This window comes from Canis aureus, chromosome 4 (assembly GCF_053574225.1).
Source record: "Canis aureus isolate CA01 chromosome 4, VMU_Caureus_v.1.0, whole genome shotgun sequence".
Lineage (NCBI taxonomy): Eukaryota > Metazoa > Chordata > Mammalia > Carnivora > Canidae > Canis > Canis aureus.
Genome location: NC_135614.1, coordinates 63,486,306 through 63,506,834, shown reverse-complemented (window position 1 = coordinate 63,506,834; position 20,529 = coordinate 63,486,306). Strand labels below are relative to the sequence as shown.

The following is a 20,529-nucleotide window of genomic DNA, read 5'->3' as shown; positions in this document are numbered from 1 at the left end:
CCATCCCAGGACTCTGGGATCATTACCTGAGCCAAAGGCAGACACTTAACCAACTGAGCCACTCAGGCACCCAAGAAGTTTCCTTGTAGACTTGTAAACATTATCACTATCCTGTATTGAAGAACTCAATCAGATGTTAATTCTTGGAGCTTTAATTTTTCATCTGGTCATATGCTTAATTATTGTCTGTAATGCTGGAAGGTTCATTTAGAAGAGTGGGTGTTGTTGCCATCTATTTTTTAGGGTAATGATAGTACTGACAATTGCACTCACCAGTAAATATCTTGATATTGAATTTATAAGGTCAATTTGAGAATTTTGTTGGGATTTTAAATATTCAATTCTATTATTTTTTCCTGAAGGGGTGAATAAATGATTTTATTAAAGCCCCAAAATTGCAGAATGTCTTTGCAGTTATAAATTTTTAAATTTGACAGTATAGTGTAGAAAATCTCAGTTTGGGACGCCTGGATGGCCCAGCAGTTGAGCGTCTGCCTTGGATTCAGGGCGTGATCCCAGAGTCCCAGGATCGAAATACCACATCAGGCTTCCTGCATGGATCCTGCTTCTCCCTCTGCCTAGGTCTCTGCCCGTTTCTCTCTGTGTCTCTCATGAATAAATAAATAAAATCTTTAAAAAGAAAAAGAAAATCTCAGTTTAACATAGGAAAAGATATTCAAGGAGTTAACAGTTTTAAAATAAGATATTCCTTCAATAGTATACTTATCTGATATTGTACCATTTATTTTCTAAACATTTACTGTATTTTAAACATGGTGTTTTTTTTTGTTTTGTTTTGTTTTTTAAAGCAAATTTAATGCTAAATCCTGGAAAAAAAATTTCTTACAGGGCTGACCCTTTGTCCAACATGGTTTTAACCTTCAGTACTAAAGAAGATGCAGCTGCCTTTGCAGAAAAAAATGGTATGTTTGGTCTGTTTTTGTTTTGCTTTGACAAATAAAATCAAGATATGATTTTATATTCTTGACCTTAATCAAAACCAGTCAGGGATATAGAATTTGAGTTGAGAGAAGTTTTATAGTATATCTAATCCAGTAGTTTTTAGTTTTTTTTTAATACCATTAGAACATCTCCTCCCTCCAAAAAAAAGTCTAAAATGGAATGCCCACATAACCTGTAAGAGCCAAAATGCTCTAATTTGAAATAGAGGCAGGGAGTAAAACTACTTCTACTCCTACCTTATTTAGGACTCCCTCTGCAAAAATCACTAACATTTAGTTTATAAACTCTAGTTGAACATCTCATAAGGCAGGCAGCCTATCCTAGTTTTGATACCTGTTTATTATTCTTACTCTGAGACAAAAATCTCCATCTATAATCTATAATGCCACCTAATGGCTCTTCGATTATTTGGAAAATAGTTATTGCTCCCTTATTCTCTGTAAAACTTCATGTAAGCCTAAATGTCTGTGGGCTACTTTTCTAGATATGATGGGTATAGTACCAAGCATAATCTCAACTCTGCAATTAGATTAATGCAGCCTAAGAGGGTATTAGTTTTTGAGGTAGCCACCTAAAACTATTGTTTATATTGATGTTCCTAAAACAAAAATGCAAAATTTTTTTTCTCATTATCTATTAAGCCATGCAACATGGTAGTGAAGAGAGGCTTTGGAGTCAGTCCAGTCTGAATTCTGATCCTTATTCTGCCAATTTGGAAGCTACATGATTTTGGGTTAATTTCATAATGGACTTTTTTCCTTTGAAGTCATGATACTTAACTCATAGTGTACCTAGCCCAGTATCTCATACATGACAGATACTTGATAATTATTAGTTCTGACCCTTACCTCTCTCCATCTGACATTTCTGCTGTATTTCTGTTGGATTTACAAGCACTAGTATGTATTTTTACCTAATGCATTCTTCTATTCTAAATGAGCAGGTGAATTTGAATCTAAGTTATCTATTTGAATGAGATAATGTCTATTTAAGTAAGCTGTTAATTTAAGGCAATATGTAAATGTAAAATATTATTAGTGTTATGTAACATATTTGACATATAAATGTGAAAGTACTATATAAAATACTTGCCTTTTAGTATTTAGTGTTACATAGCTTATGATTAAGAGTGTGAAGCCAAACTGCCTGAGTTTAGATCCATGTTGCTCTTTTAGTATTTGTATGCCTTTGCACTTCCATTTTCTCCTACGTACAATGGGCATTGTTATAAGGATCGAAGTAGTTAATAAGTGTTTAGAACATAGTTAAGAAAAAAAAAAAAAGAACATAGTTAAGTTATAATCATTTATAAGTTTATCCTATTCTTTGTAGTAGACTTTTTAAGATCTAAAAACAAATTTAGTAAGTAAAGCTTCTTATTAAAACATGTTCTTGGCAGTTTCTAAATTTCTTAATTATATAATTATTCTCGAAGTGATCATAGTCTTTAAAATATTATTTTGATTTAAATTAAATTGCTTTTTAATTAAACTAATATAGCTTATCAAAAACAGTTCTATTAATGTTTTCCATCTTTGCAGCCTACCATATTTCATGTCTGACACCTTGAAAATTATTCATTTGAGGTCTGCAATGTGAGTTTAATAACAGGAAATCTAATTAAACTGTTAAATCTCTGGTTAATGTCTAAGTGGTCACCAGGACTACATGACTACAGTTGCCATGTGAATTGCAGGTGTGAACTAGTCTCTGCTGCTGTTGAAATCAGGTACTTTCCCACTCTGATTTCTGCTCCCTGGGCAAGAAAATTGAGGAACGTTATCAAAGTCAATAAACAGTATAACTTGAAAAAGCTTAGTGGGTAGTGTCTTATAATACTGCAGGCTAACAGTGGATCAGGAATTTTAACCTTACAATGTAGCAGGAATCATATCCATCTTAGCCACTGCCTTGTCTCCAACATGTCGCACAAAACCTATTTAATGGACATGCGATACGTGGTAAAATTACGGACTTTGTAAAATACATTTCTCTGCAAAAGGAATTTGAAGCTGATTATTCCACCCTTGAATTCACTATAATACTTGTGAGCTGCCTCATTTATTTAAGTCAGCAATATAAATCATTTTATGTAAAGAGACTTTATATAGATAGTCCTGTTTCTCTAGTTATTGAGGCAGCAAGTCTAAGCAAATCATTGAAATGGTACAGAATCATGGGATTGAGGATCTTTTCCAAATTACCCACATCTTATCACATTCGGATTTGCCTCTCATGGGTAGGTGAATAGTGGTGGGGACATAAAAAAGGATCCACTCTCCCTCCACATCATTTTTTTATAAGATAATGCTATTGAAGGTTGGATGAACCAATGTCCTGGTTAATGAAAGCATTAGAAAGAATTTAGAAGCACTAATATGTAACAACTATTGGACTGAGATTAGTAACTAGGATTCTCATTCCATAACTGTCTGCTTGCTATACAGGAGATTTTGAACAAGTCTTGTTTCACTATACTTAACCTTTGATAAACATTATTCCTTCCTCTTTGAAATGAAAAGTTGTATTAGATAATACTCAAAAACTACAGGTTTAAGGAAATTAAGCTCATGGGCCAACTCATCCAGTTTTATTTCTTTACTTTCTAGCCCAGTACCTTATCCATTTTATGCTCTAGAGGGAAAATGTGTTTTTGTTGAATATAGATGATTCTGTGTTGATAATGAAAAAACCTGGCAAAGGTTATGCATTTAGGAGTATTAAATGTTTGCCTTTTAATAGTGTCAAGAAATAGGAAGTTAGGGTAAAACTGCCTCAAGGAAAAGATAGTTTGTATACTCAGGGACTATTTGAGAATCAGTACAATGAGGAACAAGGCTTCTTCTATGTGAAAAGGTGGTTTTATTAAAAGCACGGGAACAGGACCCACAGGGACAGGACCCAAAGCTCTGAGGTTGTGCTGGGTGACTGATTATATACTTTCAGGTTGGGAAGGGGTAAGGGACAGCACAAGCCTCCAGACTATTTTGGAAACAAGGTTTCCAGGATCCTGAGGGGGCTAGCTATTAGGAAAAGGTCATTTATTACTGTTTGGTAAAAACTCAGTCTTGAGACCTTTCAGATGTATGTCAGTGGGCCATATGTTTGCTAAGTATCTTGGGGGGGGGTAGAGATAAAGGAAGTTTTCAAAGAAATATTTATATATTAAGACTTACAGGATCCTGGGGATGGGGATAGCTAAGCTCTCTGAGGAAGGTCATTCTGCCTATTTCAAGGACTTTCAATGGGCTGTAGACAGTAAGGAAATTTAATTTTTTTCTTTTGCCTTTGTTTCCTACATCAGTTAAGTCAGCACTGTCCAATACAGTAGCCACATGAGATTGTATAGCACTTGAAATGTGTCTAGTTCAAATTGAAATGTGCAATAAGTGTAAAATATACATCGTATTTCAAAGACTTGGTATAAAAAAAACTTAAGTTTTTACATTAGTTACATATTTAAGTGATAACATTTTGGATATATATTGGGCTAGGAAAATACAATTAAAATAAATGTTACATATTTCCTTAGTCATTTTTTAAAAGTGGCTATCAGAAAATTTAAAATTAAATTGAGGCACCTGGCTGGTTCAGTCAGAAGACTGTGCAGCTCTTGATCTTGGGCTCAGGAGTTCCAGCCCCACATTAGGTATAGAGATTACTTAAATGAACTTGAAAAGAAAAGAAAAGAAAAGAAAAGAAAAGAAAAGAAAAGAAAAGAAAAGAAAAGAAAAGAAAAGAAAAGAAGAAAGAGAGAGAAGAGAAGAGAAGAGAAGAGAAGAGAAAAGAAAATTTAAAAGTATTTGTGTTTCACATTATGTTTATTGGACAGCACTGATCTATAGTACTTATTAGCAATGTACAGAATATACGTTGTATACATATTCTGAATCACTAATACATATTCTATAGTGAATATCATAAATATGAAAACCTTATCCAACTTTGAAAACTTCACGTTTTGTATTTTGAGAAGTATAGTTCTATTCTTTACTCTTACTCAGTATGAATCAAGGATAAGTGGCAACTCTTATGTTACACGTAATATAATAATGAAATAAAATAGCTAAAAGAGACCTATATTATACCACAAGATCCCATTAATCACCCGTTTTTCATTTCTTAACCATATAAGGTACTGTGCAGGTTCATCTTTTTATATAAGAATTTTATGTAAGAATATATAATTTCTGAGACTAAAAGAAGTTCTCTTCTTCTTGCTATTAATAACTCCTGTAACTACCCCCCTGCTTCTGTTTTGCTTAGGTCTCTCTTCTCACCATATCTCGCTTCTTCAGAGGGCTAATTCTGTGAAACTAGGGTATGGGAAAGGAGAAAAGACTGAATGCCCTCCCTGTGGCTTTTCTCCCTGCTCCCTACCTTCCACTCCTCCAAATCTTACTTCTCAACCTCCCCCATACACACTAAGTAAAGAAAATATAAATACCCCTGTGTCTTTTGGCTTTAACCCCAGGGCCTCCTCCTGAAGGTCTCTCTTTGAGCTCAGCAAATATTCCAGAGGAACTCTTCAAAGATAACCTTTCTTTGTAAAAAGAGAAAAGAGTATCTGGGGTTTCCTCTGAAATGTAGATGAACCTCACTTTAGTTCTTTGTGTACTGAAAAGACCTACCTTTCTCACCCATTGTGGCTTTTGTCTTTCCTAGTGTTTCCTTCTAGGGTTGAGGGTGAGGGCGGGGAGGAGAAGGAAGCTGCATCTAGGAGAGCCGGAGAAGATGGTTGTGGAAAAATGTCAGTGGTGGAAGGCTAGGGTCTCCTACCATTTACATGCTAATGAAACCAGAAATGGCCTTTTCCCCGTTTGATCTGATTTGAAACTTTGTGACTTTCCTTTGGTAGGTCATTTTACCCCCTGTGTTTTTCTCATTGTTGTTAGCTGTAAAAACTCTTTGAAATTCTCAAAATAGAGGAGGGTTTCTTTCAGGAGTAGGAGGATAGAGGATAAACTGTGAAACTGCATTCTGTCCACAGTGGATCTATTGGGGAAGAAAACCCGCCTCTGAAGTAATAGAAGGTAGAAGCAGGGGAGGAAGCAGACAGGTCAAGCCCTGGATTGAGGAAAATATGGAGGTAATTGGAACTGCAACCCAGGATTTACAGTTATCCCAGAAGTAGACCCATCAGCAAAGTCTGGACTTCCACCTACCTTAAAACCTACTAACAAGGGCTCAAGCTAACATTCACTCATTTGTTAAAAAGACACCTTTGTTTCAAAAGGTAAGAATCAGGACTCCTACAGATATAAAAATTCATGTTAAAGAATTTATTTTATTCATGCGATATAAAGGAACTAGGTAGATGTTATAGCCAGTTCAAAGTAAAAGTCAAAACAGCACAAATGTATGTGGAAAAAAGGAATGCAAATGGAGACAGATGGACGTTTTGTGGGGGAAGGGCAGTTAATTAAATCACTACCAGTAGGACACAGGACATAATTTGCATATCTATCAGTCATACAACTTAAAAAGAAATAAAATAGCTGAAAGACTAGGAATTAAACTGAAATCTGATAACCTGGAAGGGGAAAGGCATACTATAGATAATGCAGTTTTCTATTGAAACATAATTTGTTTCTACCCTTCTGCTTTGTTAAAAAGAAAATCCCAAAGATTTATGATCACAAAATATTGGGCTAATATTTGGCCTGATTATTTAGGTATAGCAAGAATGAATAATTTGCAATTGTAGAGGAGGAAAAATAATTTTCCATTTAACTTTATAGGTCTTGGCTGAGACCTCTGCCCTCATAATTGGAAGATTAACAGAGAAAAAAACAGGTTTAGTAACATGTATACCTCCTGTACATGTACACAGTTTTCTCCTGTACGGGAAAACTGTGTAACTCCAGAATGACCTTTACCACCACCTAAATAAAATCTCCAGGTAAAGACAATAGATCTGGGGAGAGGATGCTGGGGAGAGTGAGTCTTGGGAGGCAGTGCACCATAAAGAAGGGTATAACTGTTAGGCAGATTTAATTCCAACGCTTCTCCATTGGTGAATTTCCAGAGTTTTAGTCATCCTCTACTTCCTAATACAGAGTGGGAGACACCTTTACAAATGGAGATTTCCCTTATAAATGTAAATGTCCCTCACAAAAGGGCAATTTCTTCATTTTCAGAGATTTTCCTGTGTTTACTTTTTTTTTTTTTTAAATAACCAGCTCCAAATCCGTATGCCAAAAAGGCATTTTGGGAGGCCACAGTTCTGCTGCTCTTCACCATATAAGCTTTCTTAAGTTTGCTTTGCTGAAATTTTTCATAAGGAATCTCAGGTTAGGCTTTTCGCAACCAATAACTTGCCACCAGATTTCTTCTGTGATACCTATTACTTTGGGCAAATTTTCCTTCCCTTCTCAGGGAAATATGAAAGTCCTCAAAATAAGGTTCCTTCCTACCTTGAGGAATTTTTAAGTTAGCCTGGTGCCAGGCCACTTTCCTAGAAGGATTTTTGTCAACTTTAGTTCCTTAAAAGTATGTGGTCATATCTGATTAAATGAGTAGCATTGTCAAATATGTCAATCTAGGTAAGGCCTTCATTTCATAGCCATTGGTTACACTTATTTTCTAATAAAAAGGAGGACATATTGAAAATGTGCCAATTACTATATTGCCATGAATATAAGAATATTCAACAAGAGTTACCCAGTTCTGTAGGGGTCATGCAGGGAAACTAATATCATTTACAAATGACTCCAATTTTAATTTACAAAACACTGTCTATTAAATTATAGATACCCCAGGAGAAAAGGGAAAGGACTTCCTTAACTGCCCAGAAAATAGAACATTGAAACAATATCAGAAATATTCCAAACAAAAACTATATTCAGCCTTCATCAATGCATTCAGTCCTGTATCATTAACTCTGGCTTCACTGTGTCATAAATTTGTCTGCTCCTCAGCTAGAGTTCTGGAAATCCTGACTCAGTCTACTGGTATGGTCTTACAATTATTTACGGCATCAGAAGCCTATACCCAAGAATACCTAAGTCTTCCATGGAGCTCTGAGGCTCTTTCTTTGTTGAAGACAAAGCACTCTGGCCTGTAATGGATTTCAGGATAGCATCAGGATAAAACAAAAAAATCTATTCCTAAGTGATAAAAGACTTAAGATGGCTGTAATTAACATTACTGGTAAATTTCAGAAATGAAATATAAGCATTCAAAATAAGAATAATGCAACTTAAAGTCATACCAAAAATGTTATAGACAAAATATCTGTAATCAGTATTAAAGCCTGTTTTTTTTTTTAAATTTAAAAAATTTGTTCATGAGAGACACAGAGAGAGAGAGACAGAGAGAGAGAGAGGCAGGCACAGACACAGGCAGAGGGAGAAGCAGGCTCCATACAGGGAGCCCCTTGATCCCGGGTCTCCGGGATCAGGCTCTGGGCTGAAGGCGGTGCTAAACCATAAAGCCTGTTTTCAAAGAAAACAGTGAATGTGCATCTAATTTATAAAAATACGTGAACATAATATTTACAGAGAAATAATTAATCCTAAGATATAATATACCCTGAATGTGTCAAACATATAGTAAGAATATACCAAAAATATGTCAAGAAAATCAAGTAAAGAGATTCAGTAAGTCTGGGGTAGATCCTAAATATTTGCATATTAATAAAACTCCATTGATAAGTGATCTGGATTCCCAATTTGCATATACTGGCCTCTGTGATCCAAACTATGATCCTCTATGATTCCAAACTATGGAAGATACAACCAAGTTAATGTTTTTAAAGATAAGTGAAATTGTGTCTGATAAATAAAACATCATGGACTACTGGGCACTGAGAATCTATATTTAGCATATAACATAAATTTCTGAAATATTTCTATTAACATTTTACCCATATAGATTTAACCTCAGGAGGGTTAAGCATCTTCTGACTTGATAACTCTTATAGTACCATTCGTAAATAGTATCATGTCGAATAAACCCAGTTATTTCCAGTATCTCTCTTTTCACAAGGTTGAAAGAATACATCTTTGTGATATTCCAGAGGCCCTCTGGGGAATCATGAAAATAGTTTCTTAGGTACAAAGATAATCTGAATCTTATTTTACATTTAGGCTGTTATTTTGGGAAGACAAAAATTTAAAAATGTCAGTAGATTTGCACACTTAGGATAGGAATAGGATCGTGGGTGCTGGACAAACAGTACTTGACTGCTCATTTCAAAGGGATAATAAAACTTATAGACATAAAAGGTAACATGACTGTAAAGATCCTGAGCTCTTACAGACGTCATCAAGGACCTAAAGTCAGCATAAAGCATTTAAAGTTATTCTGGTAAGCCGCAGAAACTTTGAAATCTAGGCAGATTAGACAAAAAGAATAACCCTTCGTGTTGTAGATAGAGGCAGTAAACAGTGAACTAATGAAATAAGCGCACCCAAACTGAGCAAACTTTGCTAAGATTTTAACACATTTCATAGCTTTTCAGACTTTTTAGACATACCGTAAGCCAAACACAACTTTCTTTTTTAAATCTTACATAACTTTCAGCATCCTTTCAGGTTTTGTCCTTCACCATTCTCTTTCTCATTCTGAACATTAGCTTTAGGACTTAACTATGGGGTGACCTGACTAATAAGGGTGGCTGTGACAGTGCAGGAGGTGAAAGAATTCACCCAAGGCACAACAAAAGAGATAGAGGTTTATTGAATACACTGCAAGGAAGCTGTGGACAAGACCGCAAAGGAAAGACTGAGATGAGGAGGTGGTGAGGGACCACAGTTATTGGGCAGAGTGAAAGAGTATGGAATTTTTGGTAATCTTAGGAACTGTGTGCCTAGTTGTAATTGGTCAGTTAGGGCCTATGGCTATTTTGAGGTGGGTAGCTTAGTGAGCCTGTTTACCATGAGCTTGGTGGTCACGCTGGGTCCTTTTCTCTTGATCAAGTTTCCATTATTCAGGTCAGTTGCCTGAAAGGGACCTCCCTATACTGTTTTTTTTTTTCTGTTGAAGAACAGAAACACATCTCATTACCTTGCATATGAAGTTATACCTCTTTGCCACTATTGCTCCTAATAAAATTTTGTATGTTAATTATATCTTTTAATCAAAGTTACTCTGATTTCATAGAGGAAACAGAGATCATTGAAAACTGTTACACACTAATATTTAAGTAAACTAGCAAAACTTATAAATTCACTTAACAACTTTCTACAACCACATGCACTCTTTATAGTGGAACTTCTCTAAATGGCAAAAATGAACGCATCCATTAACAAACCCAAAGGTACAACCTCTCTGTACCATATAAAATCAAGAAGCAAAAGTATATAAACTTAAATTTTTGCTTAGTAATCGGTTGTTCAGTATTCTTAGAAATGATCTAGGTATTTAATAAATATCCATTAACATCATCTAAGGTTTTAAGTTATCCAAAGATCTTGGAAATTATTTTTCAAAGTGACATACTATAAAACACAATTACTGTTAAAATTACCAGAATAATCAATGATTTTGGATAAATGCAAATTTATATTTTTTAGGATTATAAACATTAAACAGAAGTAATGCTAGCTTATTTGATCTGTAAATTTAAAATAAGTTTAGAAAGAACATATTGAAACAATAAAGTTCTGTGCTTGTGTTATATTTAACACTAATAAAGAAAACATAGCTGCTTTTATTAAATAAACATAGCTGCTTTTATTAAATCAAAATTGTTAAATTTGTCTTATTTCCCAAAGATCAGCTATATGTATTTTTCAAAGACTTAAGTATTTATTTAAGTTTTTATTTATTCATTTAAGTAATCTATACACCCAGTGTGGGTCTCGAACTCACAACCCTCAGATCAAGAGTTGCCTGCTCTTCTGACTAAGCCAGCCAGGCACCCCGAGACTCATCTATGTTATCTGAATTTGAATAATAATAATAATTATTATTTTTTTTTTTTTAAGATTTTATTTATTTATTCATGAGAGACACAGGCAGAAGGAGAAGCAGGCTCCATGCAGGGAGCCTCACGTGGGACTCGATCCTGGGTCTCCAGGATCACGCTGGGGAGCCAAAGGTGACACTAAACCACTGAGCCACCCAGGCTGCCCTGAACTCGAATTCCTTAGATGTTTAAGAATACTTTTTTGAGGGCCGCCTGGATGGCTTTGTCGGTGGAGCATCTGCCTGTAGCACTGGTCGTGATTCCAGGGCCCTGGGATCAAGTCCCACGTCGGGCTCTATGCTCTGTGGGAAGCCTTCCTCTCCCTCTGCCTCCATCTCTTTCTCTCTGTCTCTCAGATTACTTTTTTGAGGCGGGGGAAGGGGAGGGAAGTTGGGGAGTCCCAGCAAGGGCTGGCAGGATACAGAGGGAGAGAATCTCAAGCAGACTCACCACTGAATGTGGAGGCCACTGGGGCTCAGTCTCATGACCCTGAGATCATGACCTGAGCCAAAATCAAGAGTTGAATGCCTTATTGAGCTACCACATTAAGACTATTTAGAAGTTGAATTTCCTTATTTTCTAAGAATTTTAGGAATTATTTTTTTCTATAAGCCATTCAGAACAGAGCCCCTTTAAGAGATTTTATAATCTAATTCATTAATAACATGTAGAGGTGGAAAAACATTACCCATACATATAATGAGAGGTAAAGACCCTTCTGAATTAACACATATAGACAGACCAGTAAGTAGTCAGTCACACAGCTTATAACTTTAGTTCTAAACTTTCAGTCACAGGTAACAGAATTAGGAAATTCAGTAATCCATGCTAAATAGCTGTTCTCTTAGTGAATACAAATTCTTCATTTGTTTGAGCTCAAATAGACTGCAAAGTCCAACAGACCAGATTTTCTGTCTTTTTTTTTCACCCTATTTAGACAACAGATCTCTGAAACCATTAATTTATTTAAGGGAATTATCAAATGATTAGACCATAAAACCAATTCCCAAACTTAGTAGAGAACAAAGTTAAAAAAAAAAAACAAAAACAAAACAGGGAGTCAGCAGAGAGGTAGAGACAGGCAGAGGGGAGAAGCAGGCTCCATGCAGGAAGCCCAATGTGGGACTTGATCCCGGGATCCTGGGATCATGCCCTGAGCTCAACCGCTGAGCCACCCAGGCGTCTCCAGTGTTCAAATGTTTAAAAACACCTATTTAATACATATTATTGATTTCATGAACATTGAATTCATAGCTAGCAGCACTGTAACTTATGCCTGAATGAAGTTTATCTAGCATACGTATTGATATATCTGAGCCTTTCTTACACTTGGGAACACTAAAAAGCTCTAGAGCACTATACTTGTGGCACCGTTTTAAACAGCAAAATCACCAAGAAGCACAAAAAAGCAAAAAAATGTAGCTGTAAATAGACCACGGAAAAAGACACTCGTTTACAGTATGAGATCTGAAACAAGAAGGTGCAGAGCATTACCTTGCTTGACCTCAACTAGGAAGTGATATGTTGGGTGACTCAAATTTCATCGCTCTGTGCATGTTACTAATGACCATGGAAGCATTATGAATATTGATTTGGAGTTTACAAGTAAATTTTAGTAAACAGGCAAATTCACAAATACAGAATCCACAAATTATGAGGATTATTTGTACCTACATCTTACAAGGTTTCAATATAACTCAAGGACCACAATCAGGGCTAAGATCTGGCATGCTATAGACACTGCATAATTTTTTGTTGAAGCCCCAGTTTTCTTCTTCGTAGTTCTTTCTTCTCAATCCCCAGTCCCAGGTACTGTCCTGTGGCCAGAAAAATGTTCAGCTTGACTCCTGAACTGCTAAGCTTCTTGAGAAACAGACAATGTTGGGGTGGGGAGAGAGATTTAAATTTCCTGTTGGAGGTCTAAAATAATTTTTCTCATGGAGATAAGGTTATACGTGGTGGCTTAGTGAGGTTCCTAGTATATTATGGGTTAAATGGGATTTGGAAATCCCTATGCACAGACCACACCCAAACCAGTTACATCAAAATCTCTGAGAGTGATTTTTGGACATGTACCACTGTTGTATAGTTTCTTTCTCTAGAAAAAATATGTTCTCAATTTCTAATGACTGATTTTCACATGTACTTTTGGAACACCGACCAGTTTATTTTGTGGCAAATTCTGAATAATGTGGTTCCAATTACTGCTTTGAAAATAAAAATAATACTGTATAGCAACTATATTATTTGAAAAGATAAAATTTAAGGGGGCCATTGACTATCACATCAAAGGTGGGTTTATTTTTGAGGTGTTGCAGCTGTGGCAGGTGTAGAATGTTACTAATCTAATAAATATTTCAGGTGCCTCACATTTTCACCTTATTTGCTTGTTTAAATAATTTTATATAATTTTTGTGGAAAGAGTTACTTTGCAAATGTATCCCAACCCCTGTTATTTCTCCATATTATTTTCTAAAAGAAGATCTAAGATGCTTGCAAATTAATCTGAACCTCTTCCCTTGCCAAATATTAGGTACTTGAAAATTTCAAAGTAGACAGACTTATCATTCATTCACTCACTCATTTAAAGGATTTTATTTATTTATTCATGAGAGACACAGAGAGAGGCAGAGACACAGGCAGAGGGAGAAGCAGGCTCCATGCAGGGAGCCCGAGGTGGGACTGGGGTCTCCAGGATCACACCCCGGGCTGAAGGTGGTGCTAAACCACTCAGCCACCCAGGCTGCCCAAGACTTTTATTTTTTATTTTTTTTAAATTTAGTGTTTTCTTTTTTTAAAGATTTTATTTATTCATGAGAGACACACAGAGAGAGAGGCAGAGAGAGAAGCAGGCTCCATGCAGGGAGCCTGACGTGGGACTCGATCCCAAGTCTCCAGGATCAGGCCCTGGGCCAAAGGCGGCGCTAAACCGCTGAGCTACCTGGGCTGCTCTGGCCCAAGACTTGTAAAGTGAAATCCCTCAAAGGCTATCACAGCCCTCTCCCCCCTCTTTAAATTATATTTTAAAAGTTTATGCTGTGCTTTTACGGAGGCATAATGTGGATACAAAACCTTTCAAGTATCAATATATCTTTCTTTGGCTTCCCAAAGCATTTTCTATTCTGATCCTCTGCCTCTGTTAGCAGTGACTCCCGGTTATGTCATTTTGTGCCAAATTATGCAGTGCTTCTTGCTTTGTACACAGAAGGAGAGTAGGAAAAACTATTAAACTATTCACTTCTGAACTATCAGGGTTTGAGATTAGATTATTACAGGAGAAAGACATTTTATAGGACTTGAACCAAGGTTACCAGAAGTAACATTTCACAAACAATAAAAGCACTAATGAATATTTCTCTATTTTTGCATTACTGAACCATAAATAAAATGGTTCTGTATATAAAAGTGAATGGAATCAATTTTCTGTCTCATACATAGAACTCACAAGTTAATTTTCATGGTCTTGTTTTGTTCAGAGGCCTTTTGTGTTGTTTTTTGGTCTTTGATTCTTGAGTTTGGGGCTTTTTTATGGAGGTGCATTTGAAAGATTTCACCAAACATTCATATTGTAGGAAGTAGAATAACTCAACCACAGCCTGGAGATCAACAAAATAAATGGGCATATTTCCAAAAATGAAATTGAGCATAAGATATTACAGGTCACATTTTAAGTTTACTACAGTATTTGCCAGAGGTACTTCTCTGATACTAGGGCTTAAAGATCAAAATATTTTTGTGAAAGCATTCCAGTGTGTGAAACAGCAAAGGGAGTCAGCTTCTCATCATTTAGGTGCTGGTGGTTGGATTTGTGGTTAATCCGTGCCATATGGCTGCTCTCCTCAGTGGGAAGTGACGGCAGCCCTAGGAGCTTACTCCATCCCTGGGGCAGCTGCTTTGGACTCAGTTGCTTTGATCTTCTTCTGTTGCACAGCTGGGAAGAGTAAGGGCTGGTTTTCAGTGTCCTAATAGAACAACATATTGGGACCACTGCCATACACTACACCTTGATTTTGTATAAGCATTCTTCAGAGAATGCAAGTGTTTTCACTTCCATGATCTAATACAGAAACTTAAGTTTGAGTTTTTAAAAAAAACTCTTAGTGTTGAAAAGAAATTTCTTATAGAAGCTTAACACTTTACATATAAAATTCCATTCTTAAATTTTTATGTTGTTTCTTCCAGGTTATGTTCTTTTTAAGAACAACTTCCAAATAGGAAGTAGAAAATAAGCATAATTCATGTAACTTATCCATTAAGTACAAATGTTTACAGTCCTTTCAAGTGTTGTTATTCTTATGGTTATTTTGTGTTTTTAGCTAAAGTTCACTGCTTGTTCCAGTAGCTGGTATATTGCCACAATATTAGAAAAAATAACTTGGGAAAGATTGTATGTAGTATGAAGTATAGTGGGACCAATAAAATAATTTATCTACACATTGTAAGGTAAATACTTTGGAGAAGAATGCTTGGAAATGTGGTCTGATTTGTAATAGAGGACCCCCCCCCCTCAAAAGAGCAGATTTTCATCCTAGCATCAGTCCTACATAGTAGAAAAGTTTTCTCGGTGATAGAAAATCCAAATGGAGATTTATGTAGACTCTGACTTGAGTTTCAGTCTCTTGTGAGTTATCATTAGATTTCCTCATACCTACTTAATCAGAGAAGTGTATTAGCTGGTTGTGCAGCTTTGGGAACAAAGTTGTTTCTAACAGAAAAATGCGAGAAAAAGGGTTTTCCCCCCTCTACATCCTAATAATCATGGTGGCTGTGGTAGAGCAATAATAATATAGAGATGGGTATTCTTAGCAAATATTAGTTTCTTCCACGTGTGTTTTTGTTTTTCCAAGGTGATTTGCCCGTCCACATTCCAGTCCCTATAATGATACTTCTATTTATTGTTATCACCATCAACAGCAACTATGATCTGTCTCACAATTCCCAAGAGCCAGGTCACTCCTTTGTTAAAGGAGAAAACCCAAACCAGTTGTTTTTTTTATGTGTACAAAATCCCAGTCATCTCACATTGCAGTGACCCCGACAGCATTTTGAAACTCCATGAACAAAACAGATAATAGAGCTACATCTGCATTCTGATGCAGTAAAAAAAAAATTTTTCTCCCCAGTGGTTGAAAGATTAACCATGTAAATGAGAGAGTATCAGGTATGTATTTATTTGTGTATAATACCAATTCCTAAATATGTCCAAGTGTTTCCTCATTTCTTCTTCAGTTCCTCTTACAATGTCTTTATTGGGCTGGAGAGTATATATTGGGAAGCAGGGGTAGGGAGGGAGCATAGATTCTCTTACCCATCATTTGGCAAGAAGAGATCATGGAGGCCTTGGATAACTTACCAACAATCATTATAACAGGATGTAGCATCTACACTAGAAACCTTTTCCTTCCTCCACAACTGGGGTGGGAGTGGGAGGACATATGATGAACATAGACTTACTTTCCAGGCATTCTTGAGACACATTTATAAAAACTGGGGGGGGGGGGGGGGGGTAAAAATCACAAAGATTGAAAGGAAATGGGTGAAATAGATAAAAATTACAATTACAAGATGCATTTAAAGAAATGCAGTTTAAACTATTTATGACGTGATTCGGCCCATAATTTTAAAGTCGACCTCAGTAAAACACTGACTTTGCCACTTAGCTGTGTGGCTTTAGGCTGCTTATTTACCTTCTCTGTGCTTTATTTTTCCTTAATAATTAGATATAAAGTTGGAGTATATATAATGCCTACTTTATAAACCAGGCAACCTACGATCTTTTAAAATTCTGTAAAAATACATTTAAAGCACTTAGTAGAAGACTTAACAACATAGAATACTAGATATGCTCCTGCCTCAAGCTCTTTTCCCAGACATCCACACGGCTAACTGTTTGACCTCCTTCAGGTGTTCAGACAAATGTGACCTTCTCAAGGAGGGTGGGTTTCCCTGTGTACCTACTCTAAGGTGTTTTCTCTTTAGTGCTCATTAGCATAAAATATGTATTTTTAATCATAGATATTACTATATTAACACCTAATATACTATGCATTTACTTATCAGTTTCTCTTCTGCTAACTTGAAGTAGTTTGGGGATTTATTCACAGCTTTACCTCTGGTGTCTCAGCAGTCCCTGACATACAGTATGCAATTAATAATGTTTATTAAATGAATAGCAAATGCTCAGTAAATATTATACCTGCTTTATTGAATTGAGTTTTTTTTAAATAATTAACAGCATCATTTGCTGGTTAATGTAGGAGGTGCTTGAGAAGTTTATAATGTTAAAGTTATCATGTTCAGTTCACAATATTAATTTGCTTACCAAAATTCCTTTCTATAGTTAATTCGAAAGTAATGGGTTCCAATGTGATGGAAATTTTATTCACATTAATGCTTCACTTCATATAGAAGATGTGTTGCTAGAAAGTTGCAAATCAAATTTGAGACAGAAAGAATAGCTTATTTATCAAGTGCTTGCTGTAAACCACATGAGAACACAGTATTAGTTAAGGCAGAAGCTCTGGAATCAGATTGTCCTTTTTTTAAATAAGATTTGTATTTATTTATTTATTTGACAGAGAGAGAGAGAGAGAGAGAGAGAGAACGAGCACCCAAGCAGGGGAAGCTGCAGACAGAAGGAGAGGGAGAAGCAGACTCCCCACCAAGCAGAGAGCATCATGTGGGGTTTGATCCCAGGACTCTGAGCCAAAGGCAGATGCTTAACCAACTGAGCCACCTGGGCGCCCCAGATTGTCTTTGTTGATAAGTCCTGATTCTGTCCCTTCCTAGCCAAGTGAGCTTGTGCTAGTTAACTAACCACTCTGTGCCTCAGTTTCCTTAGTTATATAAAGGAAATAATATTAGTTCATATAAAGGTTTTAGAAAAGTACCTTTTTCATAGAACCCAATAAATGATTAAGGGCCAGGTGTTTTCTAAGCATTCACATGAATAAGCTTGTTTAATCCTCATGACAACCTATGAAGTAGGTACTTTCTTAGGCCCATTAGTAAAGTTTTTGAAATGCTATTTGCCACTTATTAATGTACTTACAAGTTCAGGTCCTCCTAAAGTAAGAGACAGCTTTTTAATTTTTTTCTGTTTTAATGGATTAGAAAGTACTCAAAACTTTACTCCATGAAAGTAAGGCTGTGTTTAAGCAAGTAAATTGAATCAATATTTTCTCTCCTGGATTCTGATGTTTTGTTTGTATGTTTAAACCATTTGTTTCATTTGCTTTCCTGCCTCAATTTCCTTATAGCACATGGATTTTCTTTGAAGATGGAGTTTTGGCAATGGAATTATTAATTATTTTCTCTTTTTGGACACTAAAATAAGCAGCAGTAGCAATATGCTTTGATTTTCACAGGCTTCACTTTGATGGCAAAATTGCATTGTAGGGAGCTATTGAAATATAAGTTTTTGTGGCAGCAAATACTATACTGACCAAGAGGCACTAGAACTTAGAATGACTCACAAGATCAAGAAGTTTACTTAATTAGACATATAATACTGAGTTTGGTGGACATTTTTACATGACTGCATGATTCAGTAATGAATCAAGTGTTTCAAGATGAGTTATTTGAAGAAAATCCTCAGATAGAATGATAAACTACAGGAATGGAAAATGAATCTTATGAAGAAAAGTAAAAGTTACAGAGGTTGCTTGCACTAGGGAATAGAATGATTTTCAAAGAGGAGGATGTTGAAGGGTTGTTCTCCATAACTTAGAAGAACTGAGTAACTAATAAAGCAGAAGACATGGACATGAATAAATCTACTTTTCAAAATCATAAAACAATGAGAAGGGCTTTGGAGAGAAGATACAAAGACTCTCAGAAGAGAATAGATCGTTTAGGCCAGTAGTTCTCAACTTCTATGCATAAAAATCTAGGATCAATAGTTGAAGTACAGATTCTCAAGCCCCTACCAGAAATCAGATCCAGCGAGCCTTTGATCAGGACAAAGAATTTGCATTGTTATCAAGTATTTCCATGGGATTCTAAATAGATAGCCCTTGATACAAATGCTGAAAAAGTTCTTGAATTTAATCAGTAGCCTGCCATAGTCCAAAGAGCTAGACCAAGTAATCTTTTAATGCTCCGAATCCATTATTTATGTACATAGATATGTATATAACTATGTACACTTTCCTGTATTGCTTTGAGTGAGATCCAAACTGTTGTGAAAACATGAGCTTTTAGAAAACAGTGAGACAGACTATATTGCTCAATGCTCCGCACTGCAGTTATTAAAGAGGATGCATATTATACCACATAGAGAAATAAAAAATTTTACATAAATACGTAACCATAAGTAATTGAACAAGGAATATTGAGCAAGGAGAAGTCACATCATGGGTGACAGTTTTGAGATACAATAAATCATCTTCAGGCAATATTTTGGACTCTCTTGTCACAGGATTATAAGGGAAAACATTACTAAGTATATTTCAGATGTGCTGACATGTACTCTTCATAATAAATGAACATTAAATTTATGAAAGTTAGCTTCTACTTGCTGTGCTCTTGAGATATCTCTAATTGTGTTTCTCTGGGTTTGTTTTTGTTTTGTAGGGTGGAGCTATGACATTGAAGAGAGGAAGGTTCCAAAACCCAAGTCCAAGTCTTACGGTGCAAATTTTTCTTGGAACAAAAGAACAAGAGTATCCACAAAATAGGTTGGCACTGACTATATCTCTGTGCTTGACTGTGAATAAAGTCAGCTGTGCAGTATTTATAGTCCAGGTATAATACATCTCTTAATCTTCTAATAAATTTGACCTTTAACCACAAGTATATTTTGCGGTGCCTATTTTAATATTTTTTGATGTATCAAAGTGAACATGTTTCAATTTCCTATTTATAGAGATTTGAGGTGATCATACTTTTAGTACATAAAATCCATTAAAAGGAATGCTTGAAATCAGCTGCAACATTGAAGTCTTATACTTGGTTCTTTATAGCCATTCTCAAGTTAAGAGTGTTTATAAATTACCAGCCATCATTATTATAATGCTATCTTAGAAATTTGCTTGTTCTGAGATTAGAGAAATTTGGATTATATTGCAATCTCATAAACCCAAATCTCCCTATTATTGAGGTTCTCTTGTTTATTTTTCTTTAAAAATTTTTTTAAATTTAAGCTTAAATTTAAGTCTACTTAAAATTTAAGCTTTTAATTTAAGTCTACTTAAGCTTCTCTCTCTTTCTTCTCCTCTTCACTTCACACCCAGCCCAGTGTAGGGCTTGATCTCATAACCTTGAGATCAAATTCTGCCCAGAAATTCACATTCATGACTGTGAGGAGTTCAGATGAAGATGCTATATTCTTCTGAATTGAAAGACTCTGAGAAAATAATTAGTTCATTATTTGATATCTTTTTGTCTTTTGTCTTTTTGTTGGTTTTTTTTTTTTTTTTTTTTCAAATAGACATAGATAATGCTCTTGTGTGTTAATCACTCAGGTCATCCACTGAGTTATCAAGCACGTACTCCTGTCAGTCTCTTCAATAGTCATTCTGTACACTAATCTTCCTAATTCTGTTAGGTAGGCACTATTATTGCCCCCTTTTGCAAAGACATATCAAGGCTTAAAAGGACCAAATAACCTGCTCAAAATCACACAGATCCTAAGTGCCAAAGCTAGGACTTGA

The 20,529-nt window shown here is 35.7% G+C and overlaps 1 protein-coding gene across 5 annotated transcripts in view; it reads left to right on the top strand.

Moving 5' to 3' along the window:
* NDUFS4 (NADH:ubiquinone oxidoreductase subunit S4) overlaps positions 1-19,669 on the top strand; it is a 112,470-nt gene extending 92,801 nt beyond the window's left edge. For 2 of the 5 annotated variants that reach the window (XM_077895997.1, XM_077895998.1), the window contains exons 4-5: positions 850-923; positions 19,451-19,669. In XM_077895997.1, the coding sequence (XP_077752123.1) occupies positions 850-923; positions 19,451-19,554 (178 nt within the window). In that variant the 3' untranslated portion in view covers positions 19,555-19,669. Of the gene's footprint in view, positions 1-849; positions 924-2,504; positions 2,559-5,953; positions 6,200-6,704; positions 6,866-19,450 lie in introns of all 5 variants that reach the window. The other 3 variants (XR_013378512.1, XR_013378511.1, XM_077895999.1) reach the window with 3 other exon arrangements.
* The last annotated feature ends 860 nt before the right edge of the window (positions 19,670-20,529 follow it).